General features: G+C 40.9%; 1 protein-coding gene across 3 annotated transcripts in view; it reads right to left on the bottom strand.

The window, feature by feature from the left end:
* Window positions 1–16,519, bottom strand: part of LOC126355070 (putative fatty acyl-CoA reductase CG5065) — a 281,962-nt gene that overhangs the window by 57,872 nt on the left and 207,571 nt on the right. For all 3 annotated transcript variants that reach the window (XM_050005239.1, XM_050005241.1, XM_050005240.1), the window contains exon 7: window positions 15,016–15,208. In XM_050005239.1, coding sequence (XP_049861196.1) covers window positions 15,016–15,208 — 193 coding nt within the window. The remainder of the gene's footprint in view (window positions 1–15,015; window positions 15,209–16,519) is intronic.

The raw sequence follows: 16,519 nt of genomic DNA, 5'->3' as shown, positions 1-16,519 counted from the left end.
ACTGCTGGTGTAGGCTTTTTTCTAAAGGCCATCGAAGTGTCCATAATGAAGAGTGGAATGAGTGACCACCCTCATCAATGACCATCTGGTTGAGCTGGTGTGACAGCACATCCTGGAGAACTGTGACTTTATGATTACAGAGCTCAGCAGCCATTTTCTGCAGATATGGCAATCCTGATTGCATGAAATTGTTACTAAGCACCTAATGTTAAAGAAATTGTATGCCAGATGGGTGCCAAAAACCCTGACACGAGAGCGCAAAACAAAACGCTTTGGAGCAGCACTGACATTTCTGCAGTGATATCATGATGAAAGTGATGAGCTTCTCAACAGAATTATCATGGATGATGAGACATGGATTTCTCACTTGACCCTGGAAACCAACCAGCAGTCAATGAATTGGCATCACAGTGGATCTAAGGTCGAGATGAAATTCAGTGCAGAAAGTGATGTGCGATGTTTTGGGAAAGGAAGGGCATTATGATCATTGAGTGCTGACAATGCAGAAACTGTAGTGTGCCATTCGGAACAAGAGGTGTGGAATGCTTAATGCAGTAGTTATGCTGCTCCATGACAATGCCCATCCCCTTATGGCTCGGCGCACATCAACTGTTTTTCAGAAGTTTGGTTGGAAGCTGTTTGACTACCCAGCATACAGTCCTCATCTTGATTCCAGTAACTTCTATCTTTTATTTGTTTGTTGTTGTGGTCCTCAGTCCAGAGACTGATTCGATGCAGCACTTCATGCTACTCCATCCTGTGCAAGCTTCATCTCCGAGAAACTACTGCAACCTACATCCTTCTGAATTTGCTTACTGTATTCATCCCTTGGTCTCCCTCTATGATTTTCACCCTCCACACTTCCCTCCAATACTAAATTGGTGATCCCTTTATGCCTCAGAATGTGTCCTACCAACAAATTTCTCTTCTCCCCAGTTCTATTCTGTACCTCCTCATTAGTTACATGATCAATCCATCTAATCATCAGCATTCTCCTGTAGCACCACATTTCAAAAGCTTCTATTCTCTTCTCGTCTAAACTATTTATCATCCATCTTTCACATCAATATATGACTACACTCCATACAAATACTTTCAGAAAAGACTTCCTGACACACAAATCTGTACTCGGTGTTAACAAATTTCTCTTCTTCAGAAACGCTTTCCTTTCCATTGCCAGTCTACATTTTGTATCACCTCTACTTTGACCATCATCATTTATTTTGCTCGCCAAATAGCAAAACTCATTTACTACTTTAAGTGTCTCATTTGCTACTCTAATTCCCTCAGCATCACCTGATTTAATTCGACTACATTCCATTATCCCCGGTTTGCTGTTGTTGATGATTGCCGTATATCCTCCTTTCAAGACACTATCCATGCTGTTCAACTGCTCTTCCACGTCCACTGACCGGAATGGCCGAGCGGTTCTAGGAACTTCAGTCTGGAACCGTGCGACCGCTACGGTCGCAGGTTCAAATCCTGCCTCACGCACGGATGTGTGTGATGTCTGTAGGTTAGTTAGGCTTAAGTAGTTCTAAGTTCTAGGGGACTGATGACCTCAGAAGTTAAGTCCCATAGTGCTCAGAGCCATTTGAACCATTCTTTTCTTCCAGGTCCTTTGCTGTCTCTAACAGAATTACAATGTCACCGGCAAACCTCAAAATTTTTATTTCTTCACCATGAGTTTTAATTCCAACTGCAAATTTTTCTTTTATTGCCTTTACTGCTTCCTCAATATACAGATTGAATAATATCAGGGATAAGCTACAACCCTGTCTCTCTTCCTTCCCAACCACTGCTACCCTTTCATGCCCCTCGACTCATAACTGACAGCTGGTTTCTGTACAAATTGTAAATAACCAGTTTCTCCCTTATTTGACCCCTGCTACCCGCAGAATTTGCTAGAGAGTATTCCAATAAATGTTGTCAAAAGCTTTCTCTAAGTCTACTAATGCTAGAACTGTATCTATCTATGTTTTAAGATAAGACGTAGGGTCAGTGTTGCCTTGCGTGTTCCTACATTTCTACAGAATTCAAACTGATCTTCCCTGACATCTGCTTCTACCATTTTTTCCATTTGGCTGTAAAGAATTCTTGTTAGTTCTTTACAGCTGGGACGGGGGAATTTTGAACTGTTTACAAATAATATGGATTCCATACTATGCTCTCTGTCAGATAGCAGGAAACAGTTGATAGTCTGTGGTACCTTCAGTGTAGATTTTCTAAAGGATTCTGATAGGAAAAATGATCTGGAGACCTTATTTGGATCTTACAATTTGATATTAGTAGGAAACTTTCCATCACAGGTGGACAAAGACAGTAGGGCCCCAGTTGATAATGTTTTCTTTGGTGAAGCACAGAGCAAGAAAATAACTGTTTATGCAGTACCAAACACTCTCTCTGACTGTGATACTTAGTTAGGATAAATAAGATAATGCCTTGCAGTATACATACTCCTCAGTGGAAATCAGAATAATTAATGACCCCCAGGAAAAATATTTTTAAGAATCATTTACAAGAGATGACCTGGAATGAAATTTATAATGAACCAAATGCTAGCATAAAATTTAGTTTATTCCATCATAAATTCATATCTTTATTTGAAAATAGCTTCCCACATAAGCTAATCAGAAAGGACATTAAACAGCCGGTAAATCACCACGGATCACTAGAAGCACTAAACTGTCTTGTGAAAGGAAAAGAGAATTGTGTCTATTAGCAAGAACAAATTGGTTTCCTGCAGTAGTTGCATACTACATAAACTGCTCAAATTACTCAGAAATGTTATCAAAAAATCAAGGCACATGCACATAATATCAGAAATTGGTAATTCTCACAATAGACTTAAGGCTACATGAAATGTAGTGAAATGAGGGACAGGACAACCAGCCACAGAAGAGGATAACGTCACTACGGAACTGAATGGAAAGGCTATTAGTGATGAATCACAGTAACAAAAATATTTAGTAATCATATCTCATATACAGTAGGAAGTATGAGGACAAACAGTTCAAGAGAAAAATCACAGCAGCATGTTGAAAAAGCAACTCTCATCAAATTCAGTCAGATGAATGTATCACCAACTTGTCATTTTGAAATTAGGAAAATTATGTATTTTCTCCAAAATAAAAGCTCCTCTGTGTTTGATGGTGTTTGCAATACAGTAGTAAGAATTTGTTCCTATATAATAAGCTCTGTCTCATCTGAAAACATATATCATGTGTAAACCAACTCACACTTTTCTCACATGACATCCTGAAAGCCACAGATCAAGTCAGTAAGGTAGATGCAGCATTTTTCAAAGTCTGAAAGCCATTTGACTCAGTACCACATCTACACTTATCATTAAAAGTATGATCATTTGTGGTATCATATGAAATATATGACTAGATTGACGATTTATTGGTAGGGAGGATCGAGCGTGTTATCTTTGACGGAGAGTCACAGAAAGCTGTGCTGTAGAAGTAACTTCAGGTGTGCCTCAGGGAAGGTGTTGGCTTCCTTGCTGTTCATATTGTATAGTAATGATTTTGTGCATAATATTAACAGTAACCTCAGTCTTTCCACAGATGATGCAGTTATCCACAACAAAGTAAGATCTGAACAAAGCAGTACAAACATTCAGTCAGGCCTTGATAAAATTTTAAAGTGGTGCAATGATGGTCAACTCCCTTTAAATGTTTAAAAATAAAATAATAGTGCACTTCACAAAATGGAAAACATAGTATCCTACGAATAAAATATCTGTAAACTCATTTAAATACATGGGTTAAATTTAGTAGGGATATGAACTGGAACAATTATGTAGGCTCAGTTGTGGGTAACGTAGGTAGCAGATTTGGTTTATTCGTAGATGCTACAACCCTGTATACAATACTTGAATACGTGCCATGGCACCAGGCCACCAGCATGCTATACTTCGAATATTCGCCAATGGCATCTGCATGGGCCAGCCACCAGAGGCAGCCTGCTGTGGTCCCCATGCTTTGTGCACATAGTACAGCATTTTCCATGCCACCTAACAGAGCCTTCCAGTCCATAAGTGCAGTGCAGCACACAGTCGCTCTCATACTGCGTTCATACTTATTGTCAGCATCTGCTTGTATCAGTACCTGGACTGTTTCTCTGTATCTATGTCCACAACTGCTATTTTCTTGTATGTGGAAGAAAAACAAACTTTGGTTCACTGTCACTGTGCTGTCGTTTGTGTCTTACAGTACAATACAATTGGCGATGAGTGTGGTGCATTTCCACATACCCTTATATTTGATTGTTTCTTCAGTTCTCCTGTCCATTGAGGCAGTGCTCCAATCTCTCCTCAAGCAGCAGTAGCTCTTACAATTGCTATCACATACTTGTTGGCCACACTGACTATGCGGGTTTCCACGATGTCAGTGTATCCACCATCCTTTCCTCCTTACAATGATGTGGTTGAAGACTGAGAGGCTTACAAGAAGCAGCTTCAGCAACAGTTCTTCATTTCTGGCGTCACTGATCCAAACTTGTGTAAGGCTTTATTCCTTTCTTGTATTCTTCTTTGGATCTACCAGTTGTTGTGCCAGTTAGCCCTGCTCCAGGAACCTGCATCACATTTTTTTTTGATGAAATGTGTAAGTTGTTGGTCAATTATCATTGTAGACACACACATCATGCCAGTGTATGTAGAGGTCTATTCTTGTCATAAACAGCCCCACCAATCTTACAGGACTTGGGTGGCTGAACTACAGAGCCTCAGTCACAAATGTCAGTTTGTTACCAATGCTCATCATAATTCCTGTGCCGATTTTATGGTGCCTGACACCATCATTCTGTTGATTCCTGACAAGGAAGTGCAGCAATATGCACTTAAGTGCAATCTTTGGCACAGGTGTTAAACATTGCTCAATTTTTTGAAGTATTTCATCCTTATGGTGATAAGATTGAGGCTTGGTGTGACATTGCCGCCATGACTCCTGTTCCTGATCATTGGGTGATCGTCAGTTCTCAAGGGGGAGGACGATGTTGCATCTGTGCAAACATGGCCTCTGGGATGTAATGGATTGTGATGTGCCAAACAACCACTGCAGCAATGGCAGTGCTCTGCCCATACTGTTTTGTGCAACATGACAGGGCCATGTGCCCTACATGTTAGGTAACCTGCAACAACTATAGGAAAAAAGGACATATAACATTGCATCATTCCTCAGCCCCCTACAGTGGACATGGATATGGATGTTAATTGTGTGTCTCAAATGCTTATGAATCATAATAAACTGTTTTATCAAAGTGTGAGTGATGGACAAAGGGTTCAGTCTGCAAGTGAACATGGGTGCAGCCGTGACTTTACTGAAGTCATAATTTTAAGTGGATTTGGGATCTCTGGTATTGTCTCCAATTACTCAACGTTTGGTGTGTTACAACACACAGTACATTCCAATTTTGGGGCAATTTACAGCTCTCAGTATGTGTGAATCTGTTGTTTGTTCTTTGGCTTTATGGTAGTGAATGATGCTGGTACTAGATTTATTTGATCTGGATGCTTTGAACGCTTTTGGTTTTTTCATCTCTGATACGGTACATCTCATTTCCAATGATGTTCTTTACCAACAGTCAGATTCTCTGTGTTCTAAGTTGTCATCTGTTTTCTTGGATTGGTCAGTTTGTGACACTAATTTTGCAGCCCACAATACCATGAAAACTACTGCACTTTTTCTGTGTGTGCTCTATTCTGCTGGCTTCGTGTGAATGAGTAAAATCAGAATTGGAGAGACTGACATCATTGCAGGTCATCAGCCTATTACACTGAGTGAGTGGGCACAACCCTAATGACTGTCAATAACCTACTGATTAGCTTCACCTCTGCAGTAACTAAAATTTCAGTTAATACCAGTCTGTCATTGACATGTACCCTTTGCCCTACCCAGATGAATTATTGGTTAAACTAATCAGGGGCAAGTTTTTCTCCAAAACTGATTTATCCGAAGTACATTTACAGGTTCCATTGAATGAGGATTTCAAACAGTTCCTTTTGATTAACATGCCCTTTGGACTGTATCAGCATCAGCACCCCCCATTCAGGTCGCTATCGTCCCAGTGATCTTTCAGCTTTTTTGGAACAACTGACGATGTCCATTCTGGCGTGCAGCAACAATCTCAATGACACTGTCATGATGAATGCATCTACAGAAGAACATTCATGTAACTTAAGCACTTTGTTTATAGTCTTAAACGCTGCAGGTTTGAAATACAACTTGGTCCGGTAACACTTTTCAGCCATCTATTGTGTATTTGAGGTTGAGGTTTGTCAGGATCGTGTTAAGCCTTTACATTATCACATCACCATAATCACAGGTCTGCCTGCCCTAAAAATTTCAAAGAACTCCAAGCACTTTTAGGTAATTTGTCTTACTAACACAAATTTATTCTGGGTGTGGTCACGTTGGTCCATCCCCTCCACAAGCTGCTGCACTAGAATGTTCCTTTTAAGTGGATGTGGGCATGTGAGTATGTATTCACACTTCTGAAATCTACACTCCTGGAAATTGAAATAAGAACACCGTGAATTCATTGTCCCAGGAAGGGGAAACTTTATTGAGCAGAGCATGCACAATGTCGGCACTAGTACAGTGTATATCCACCTTTCGCAGCAATGCAGGCTGCTATTCTCCCATGGAGACGATCGTAGAGATGCTGGATGTAGTCCTGTGGAATGGCTTGCCATGCCATTTCCACCTGGCGCCTCAGTTGGACCAGCGTTCGTGCTGGACGTGCAGACTGCGTGAGACGATGCTTCATCCAGTTCCAAACATGCTCAATGGGGGACAGATCCGGAGATTTTGCTGGCCAGGGTAGTTGACTTACACCTTCTAGAGCACGTTGGGTGGCACGGGATACATGCGGACATGCATTGTCCTGTTGGAACAGCAAGTTCCCTTGCCGGTCTAGGAATGGTAGAACGATGGGTTCAATGACGGTTTGGATGTACCGTGCACTATTCAGTGTCCCCTCGATGATCACCAGAGGTGTACGGCCAGTGTAGGAGATCGCTCCCCACACCATGATGCCGGGTGTTGGCCCTGTGTGCCTTGGCCGTATGCAGTCCTGATTGTGGCGCTCACCTGCAAGGCACCAAACACGCATACGACCATCATTGGCAGCAAGGAAGAAGGGACTCTCATCGCTGAAGACGACAGGTCTCCATTCGTCCCTCCATTCACGCCTGTCGCAACACCACTGGAGGCGGGCTGCAGGATGTTGGGGCGTGAGCGGAAGACAGCCTAACGGTGAGCGGGAACGTAGCCCAGCTTCATGGAGACGGTTGCAAATGGTCCTCGCCGATGCCCCAGGAGCTACAGCGTCCCTAATTTGCTGGGAAGTGGCGGTGCGGTCCCCTATGGCACTGCGTAGGATCCTACGGTCTTGGCGTGCATCCGTGCGTCGCTGCGGTCCGGTCCCAGGTCGACGGGCATGTGCACCTTCCGCCGACCACTGGCGACAACATCGATGTACTGTGGAGACCTCACGCCCCACGTGTTGAGCAGTTCGGCGGTACGTCCACCCGGCCTCCCGCATGCCCACTATACGCCCTCGCTCAAAGTCCGTCAACTGCACATACGGTTCACGTCCACGCTGTCGCGGCATGCTACCAGTGTTAAAGACTGCAATGGAGCTCCGTATGCCACAGCAAACTGGCTGACACTGATGGCGGCGGTGCACAAATGCTGCGCAGCTAGCGCCATTCGACGGCCAACACCGCGGTTCCTGGTGTGTCCGCTGTGCCGTGCGTGTGATCATTGCTTGTATAGCCCTCTTGCAGTGTCCGGAGCAAGTATGGTGGGTCTGACACACTGGTATCAATGTGTTCTTTTTCCCATTTCCAGGAGTGTAAATTGCATTCTGCTCCTTGTCTGGCTACCTCCCATCCTAGCTATACCTGGTATTGGCTATGGACACCTCTCAGTATGGACTTGGGGTCATTGTAATGCATCTATATGAGGATGTCTCCAAACTTCTGATAGCTTACATGTCAAAAATGGTCAACTCTGTTCAGCCGTGCTACTCTCAAGTTGGATAGGAAGCATCTGCTATCATCTATGTCCCATGAAGTTTTATGTGTTCTTCTCAGAGTCTAAGTTCCACCTCATTGCTGATCACAAGGCCTTGGTTTTGTTGTTTAATCATTCTGCTTCACTGCCTGACAAACAAGCTCATTGCCTCAAGCATCGGGACTTGTTTCTGTTTTGATAAAACAATGAAATACATTTTCAGCCTCCCACACAACATGCCAACACCGATGCACTCTCCTGGCTTCTGATGAGATCTGATTCTATTTTTGATCAGGATGTACTCCCTGGATTTCACTTAGATGTAGAGGTGGAATATACAGTGGAAGGGTTTCCTATTATGGGCTCCCAGATCACAGCTGCTGTCACTGCCCATCTGATTTTGAATCAGCTTGTTCACCTCATTCAGCATGGTTGGCCGGACAGCCCTCTAGGCAGGGCTCCTGATCCTTTGTGTAACTATTTTGTCCTCTGTCACTGCCTTTCAGTATTTTTATCCACAGATGGACTGTTGCCTAGGGTTGTGATCCTGGTTACCATATGGGCAAGACCTGCTTCATCTCATACATCAGGGACATTGGGGAGTCTTGAGTACCAAGGTATTGGCCCTTTGGCAAATGCTTTGGCCTGGCATCAAAAGTGACACTGTACATATTGTCGTGGCCTGCTCACAGTGTGCTACCCAACAGATGTTCTCTCCATGGACCACACCACAGTGCCCATGTGTAGTTGTTGATGCTTTCTCTAAATTTATCTAACAATTTTTTCTAATTTCTCTAATGTAATAAATTATCCACCATTCTTTGACATCAGCCATGGCTATGATTCAGGCCTTCTCCAAAAAATTTTCTGTTGAAGGAGTGGCTTATTGCTTGTAACAGATAATGGTCCATAGATTGTGTCTCAGGCCTTCCACGATTTTTGTGCACATCAAGGCATTCGTCACAACTGCTCACCTTGTCACCTCACTCTTAACTGTGAGGCAGAACATCTCGTCTGCATGTTCAAGGTTCAAATGTAAAAGTACATCATGGACTCATCCATAAACACCACCTTAACATGTCTCCTGTCCGTGGCTCGTGGTCTTGCGGTAGCGTTCTCGTTTCCCGCACACAGGGTTCCGGGTTCGATTCCTGGCGGGGTCAGGGATTTTCTCTGCCTCGAGATGGCTGGGTGTTGTGTGTCTTTCATCATCATTTCATCCTCATTCACTCGCAAGTCACCGTAGTGGCGTTAAGGAACTTGTGGAGTGGCGGCCGAACCGCCCCGCGAGGGGTCTCCCGACCACCAATGCCATTCGCTCATTATTATTATCACGTCTCTTGACTTCCTACACGTTTACACTGGTGGAGGATCAGAGACTGGCCAAGATGCTCCACGGTCACCAACCACACATCCTGCCCACCAATGCCCATCAGCGCAGCTCTCATCACGATTTGCTCCTGCCTCCTTCTTCCAGGCTCAGGGGTTTGGCTCCCAACTGATGTGGATTCTGGCCAAAGTCTACAGCTGCCAAGGCTGCTTGCTCTATATGAGGCTCACCAGTGATAAGCAAGTGGAGCTCCATGGCTACAGCTTCATACTTATACTACAGTGAGGGTGCTGGGTCTGCCACTGCCTCCCCCACCCTCAGTGCCTGGCCCGGCCTCACGGGCATCACCACTGTGAGGGCAGACCCACCCTGCTTGTGGATGTTGCCACCTCCTGCCTCTTCTCCAGGGTGTAGCCCACAGGTGCCTGCTGCCAGGCTTTCCCATGATGCTTCGCTGCCGCTGGCTACTCTGCTGCCAGCTGAGCCAGTACCTTCAGGCTCTTCAAAACCAGCATCCCTGGCACCCCCAACAGAGCAGCCAGTACCTTCACTATTGGTACAGTTCCATCGTGTTGAGGAACTGGACATCAAGATGCTACCAGTACCCTTGTTACTGGTCTTCTCTTATGGTATTTGATGAGGAGGTGGTCGCCCCGTGCATCCACAGATGTGCCAGTTCCGATGTGTGTGTCCACAACGATGCCACTTCTGCCCCTACTCACTGGTTCCCATCCCGAATCTCTCTTTGCTACCACTACCATCATCACCTGCAGTGTCTGTCACAGAGGCCATGGATGTTTCAAAAGTCATTCTGACATCTGCATTGGGAGAGTGCCCTTTTCCCAACGACTCAAGGATGCTGTAATCCTGTAATCATATTTGGATATGCGCCATGGCATTAGGCTGTCAGTGCACTACACTTTGAATATTCTGCCAACAGCATCTGCACAGCCCACACACTAGAGGCCGCCTGCAGTGGGCCACACGACTTGTGCACAAGGCACAGCATCTGCCGTGCTGTCTAGGGAGCCATCCACTTTATAAGTGCACTTTATAATTTCCTCTCGTATCATGTTCACACTTATTGTGAGCAACTGCCTGTATCAGTACATGGATTATTTCTATGTTTGTGCATGTGTTCTCTACTGTTGTTCACTTGCATGTGGAAGAAATCTCCAACGGAGACTGCGTACAAATCACTTGTGTGACCCATACCAAACAAGATTGTTCTATGTTTGTGCATGTGTTCTCTACTGTTGTTCACTTGCATGTGGAAGAAATCTCCAACGGAGACTGCGTACAAATCACTTGTGTGACCCATACCAAACAAGATTAACAGCTAATATTGAACACACGGAGAGTAGGGCAGCATGAATGGTCACAGATTTGTTTAATCCATGGGAGAGTGTCACCGAGATGTCGAAAGAATGGACTGGCAGACTCTTGAAGATAGGCAGTAACTATCCTGTGAACGTCTACTAATACAATTTCAAGAATCAGCTTTAAGTGATGACTCTAAGAATATGTTACAACTCCCGATATATCACTCACACAGAGATCATGAGGATAAGATTAGATTAATTACAGTGCGCACAGAGGTATTTAAACAATAATTTTTCCCGCATCCTTAAGTTAAAGGAATGAGAAAAGCCCTGATAACTGGTACAGTGGGATGTACATTCTGCCATGCATTTCACAGTAGTTCACAGACCATAGTATAGATGTAGATACAGATGTAGGTGTAGATATAGATACAGAAATTTTAATACATCATTAACTCAAGGTATTTTTCCAGAGAGGCTTAAATATAATGTTATACAACCCTTCTTTAAAAAGGCTGGTAAGAGAGATGTCAATAACTAGCAACCCATTTCACTGCTGACATCATTTTCCAAAATTTTTGAGATGGTGATGTATTCTAGAACAGTATCAAACCTTAGCAAATCACACTTTGTGTTTTGGAAGATTGCTCTACTGAGAATGTCATTTAGGTGTTCACTCACCAAATTTTACAAGCATTAAATAAGAAAATAGTGCCAGTGTGTATTTTCTATCTCTCTATGTAAGGCATTTAATTCTGATTATGCATTTAAATGAAGATTTATAAGATTAATGGTATAGCCAACCAATGGATAATGTCATATCCAACCAAAAAATACAGAAATTTGTTCATAGTAATTCAACAAATGTAGCCCAGGGCTATTATTTTGACTGGGGAGAACCACATATGGGGTCCCCAAAGGTTATCTTAGGTCCATTGTTGTTCCTCATATATGTAAATGATCTTCCATTTAATATACAAGCAAAATTAATTGTCTTTGTAGATGACACTAGTACTGTAATTAATCCAGTCATACATACATAAAGAAACACTGGTTTTGTAAACTTGAAGTAAATCTAGCCCCCACTTATAAAACTTCAGGGGTAGGAAGTTTCCTATCCTCGATCCCCAAAACCATATTTTAATAAACAAAACTGTGAAATGTTTAAAATAACAACTATGTCACTGTAAAATATAGTAAATATTAATATTATTAAATTAAGTCATTCATTATCAAAAATTTTAGTTGCAGCATTGTGCACCCTTTTTGTGCTGAAGACAGTCTTAATGTGGAGTATTGAATGTAAATTTTCCTTATGGTATTGTAATGATGTACATCATTGTTATTTTTGAATGGCAGTGTATTATTTTCAACAAACTTCATCTATACTAATAATAAAATCGTAAAACCATTGTGTCTGCCTGTTTGTTTGAATGTTCTAATCTCCAAAACTACTAGGTGAATTTTCCTGGGGTTTTCACAGATAACTTGAGTGTAGTTTGGGACAATGCATAGGCTTTATTTCTTCACAATATGTATGTATTCTTCAAAATATGTAAGTATTTTAAAAGACACAACATATTCAGTTCTCTACATCTAGGAGTGCTGCACCAGTGATACATGTAACACTGCAAGAGTAATATCCAGTGCTCATCCATGATCATCTTGTAGCCAACTGTTTAAGGTATTGGGAATTCTGACTACTGATTCACAATATATTTATTTCCCCACTAAGTGAGTATCTATCTATAACTATGCCTGAGACTCCATACTCGGAGTTTATTTTTGACTTATAAAGGTTCTTTGTATATTGTACAATGTTTGAGGTATAATGATTTGGCACGTAAACAAAGAGCCTGTTTGCTTCACTAACACAGTGGAGGGCAATGTAGAACTGACCGTGTGAAAAGTAACTGACACTAATGTTCACCCGCCCCTTTCCCCCAACATTTAGCTTCTAGTCTCGTGCTTTGTTTGCAGTCATAGCATAACATAAGTTCACTGGGAATTGTAAATATTTAAAGTGTGATGTTAAACTGTTAGGCATAATAGGGAATCAAGGTATGAAAACTCGCTTACCTGTGCCACTTCATATCAAAATATCTGCTTATCTTATGTTATGTGGAAGAGAAGTAACTTTAAGCCTACATGAGTGAAGGTTTCTGAGGGGCAAGATATTGTATGATACTCTCAATTAGAGTTATGTCATGTATCGCTCTCAGAAGGAGTGTTTAAAGAGCAAGTCAAAGCCTGATGTTTCCAAGCTGCAACAACTTTCACATCATTATCTTCTTGAGACCACATAGGACTCAGTCTTTTAGCTGATCTGGTATATTCACGAAAACTCAACTGTTTTGTAAGTGTTTTTATTTGTTAACAAACAAAATCAACTTGTAATTAGTAGGTACCTCAATCACAAAGCAAACATAATACATTCACTTTTCCTAACAAAGAATATAAATAAAAAACTGTCAAAAGAAGCAAAGCAATGTCATCAAGGTTTTAATATACAATGCGAAATCAGTAAATCTGTATGTGTTAGTCAAGTAAATTCAATGTTATTTTCTATTCATAAAGGTGAGATTGTGGCACTTAATTTGTCACTGATGTAAACTTCTGAAAATACTTCTGTTACTGGGGTAAAAAACTTTCCTAGGAAATAAGGCCAATATAAATAAAACCTACTGAAAGAAGCAGAGCAATGTCATTCAGTTTTTAACACACAAAGAGAAATCTGTGAATCCATATATCCTAACCATGTAAATTTGCTATTATTTTGTATTCATAAAGGTACTACTGTGATACATGCTGTCACTGATGCAAGCTCCTAAAAATACATCTGTCACTGAGTAAGAAATATTAACAGCATCATCTATTGTTTCTATGGTGTACAAAGTCATGATGATTAAACATTTGAACTACTGTACTTAGCTGAGCAGACAATTTAATATAAATCTTTAAATCACAATATCTTTTTCTTCCTGTGATCTGATTTTTAAGAAATAAAGCCTATGCATTGTCCCAAACTACACTCAAGTTACATGTGAAAACCCCATGAAAATTCGCCTAGTAGTTTTGGAGATTAGAACATTCAAACAAACAGACAGATACAATGGTTTTACGATTTTATTATTAGTATAGATGAATTTTGTTGAAAATAATACACTGCCATTCAAAAAGAACAATGATGTACATCATTACAATACCATAAGGAGAAATTACATTCATTACTCCACATTAAGACTGTCTTCAGCACAAAAAGGGTGCACAATGCTGCAACTAAAATTTCTGAGAATGAAAGACATAATTAATAAAAATAATATTTACTATATTTTACAGTGATGTAGTTGTTATTTTAATCATTTCACAGTTTTATTTATTAAAATATGGTTTTGGGGACCGAGGATATGAAACTTCCTACATCTGAAGTTTTATAAGTGGGGGCTAGACTTACTTGCAGTTTACAAACCCAGTGTTTTTTTAAACTGTTATAACTAATGTTTATATTTTCTGTTTTTACCTTGAGTCATAAACAGCCTTCTTTCAGACCATTTCATGCAAATATTAGTACTAAACTACAATACTTGATTTGAACCAAGGAAAACTTGTGAACATAAGTGAATAATGTTTGAGAACAACATTGCCATGCTAAGGGAAAGTTCAAAATAACAATCATAGGAATCAGTATGTAATGCTGTTGGGGGCAACAACTAGTGGACCATTTTCTCCATTTCCTCAGAGGTTTTAGGTGGACACCTAAACAGTACTTCCTCACTAGCAAATGTATTTCCCTAATAATAAACCCATAGGCCTACTATGAGAAGGGCAACATTTGATGGCAAAACTAAAGAGCATACAAAAAGAACTGGAAACCTTTATAGCTTGGATGGTCAGATCTACATAGAGATATGTACAAGCAGTAGAAGTATTAGTTTTGCAAGAGAGTCAGGAGACTGAAAGCCAAACTATGGATGTTCAAATGAGTTAAAGATGTCATTTTTGCCTCACAATACATCTATAGTTGCCTTTGCTTTCACTAGATCACATAAACACGAGAGGTCTGTGCCCTTGTCACCTTATTAAGATGGTCTTAGTAAAATTAAAAAGTCAGTTGGCAGGCAGGAAATTATGTTTCCACGCTGCAGCTAATCTGCTGCAGGCAATGTGTAATACTACTATGTTCTCAAAGTAAAAATTGATATACAATAAAGAGCAGTGGCTGGATGATTGTTTGGCCCCTGCAACTCATAGGTCAATGAAAGCATTAATTTAAGACAACAGTTGGGTAGTCACACAAGTATTATTTTATAAATCATTTTCACATTTCATAGCTAACCTTCTGACTGCTGTATCCCATGCAGCTGTTATAATTCCATTGACCGCTATGTCAACAGGTATAATTTCAGTACAAAAATCTGGTCCACAAAGCATGGAGCGAATAACTCCCTTTCCTGCACCAACCAGAATACCAACAGGACCATTGAGATTGTCGACCCATCCTGTCAATGGCTCATTGAAAACTGGTGTCACTGAAACATTTGAATAAAAAAAATATCACACAGACATTACTGTTAGAGGCAAATTTTGAAAATTCAATCAGCCACTAACATACAGCGTTTTTGATGTTACATGAATGTTAGATTTCTAATAGTACCTGCCAGATTTTCGATTTACACTCATCCTATTACAGTTCCTAACTATGTCATATTGCTATTTCCATATTCTACATTAAAACTGGTATCAATGGCCACAAAGCACTTGCAGCAACAATGCTTACAAAAATCAACACTGATATGTCCAATAAATTAGCTAAAGAGGTAGTAGTGTCTTTTGAAGGAGGAACTTGAAATATTTAGCATCTAGAGTAACTGTTGCTCAAGATTAGAACAATTTCTAACTAGGTACTGGTAGATATGTATCCAGCAGAACAATTTATTGTGGGAAGGATCCTCCATAGTATAGAAACTTCAAAGGAAACAAGTGTCTACAACACAGTGGGTGTAAAACAAAGAATAGGGTCACAGACAGAGAAATGCTAAACAAAACATGTCTGGCTGTCAAAAAGGCAATGTGCGAATCCTTCAATGATAAATTTAGCAGAATCTTATCGAAAGGCCTCTTGTGAAATCCAAGGAAATTCAGCTCATATGGAAAGCCACTTGGCAACAAAGTAAACATTCAGACATTCATGAATGACATAGGAACTGGAATTGAGGGTAGAAAAGGAAAAGCAGAAATGTTGAACTCTATTTTTAAATGTTTCTGTATAAAAGAGGATCTAGGAGTATGGACTTAGTATAATTCTCTCAGCGCTGCACAGATGTGTGGTATAGACATTAGTGTCAGAGAAAAACATTAAATCCCTTTTTAATTCTAAAGAAGGAAAAAAGCATGGGTCATACCTATCTACAGGAAAAGTAAAGGTCAGCCACACCTATCTACAAGAAGGGTAGCAGAAGTGCTCCACAAAATTACCATAGTGTATCATTTACATTTATCTGTTGCATAATCTTAGAATATTTTCTGAGCTCAAATTCAATGAGGTGTCTCAAACAGAATGGCCTCCTGTGTGCCAACTAGCATGGATTTTGGAAATACCAATCCTGTGAAGCCCAACTTACACTTTCCTCTTACGAATCCTGAAAGCAATGGCTCAAAACAATCAGACTTGGTGCAGTATTTCTTGATTTCTGGATAGCATTTGACACATTATCAAACCAACACCTATTAATGAAAGTATGAACATTTATGGCATCAAACAATATTTGTGACTGTTTGAGGGTTTCTTGGTAGGGAGGGTGCTTCATGCTATTTTGGATAAGTCATCAAAAGATGTAAAT

The sequence above is a fragment of the Schistocerca gregaria genome, chromosome 3 (assembly GCF_023897955.1).
Source record: "Schistocerca gregaria isolate iqSchGreg1 chromosome 3, iqSchGreg1.2, whole genome shotgun sequence".
Taxonomy (NCBI): Eukaryota; Metazoa; Arthropoda; class Insecta; order Orthoptera; family Acrididae; genus Schistocerca; species Schistocerca gregaria.
This window is presented reverse-complemented; position numbering and strand designations above follow the sequence as displayed.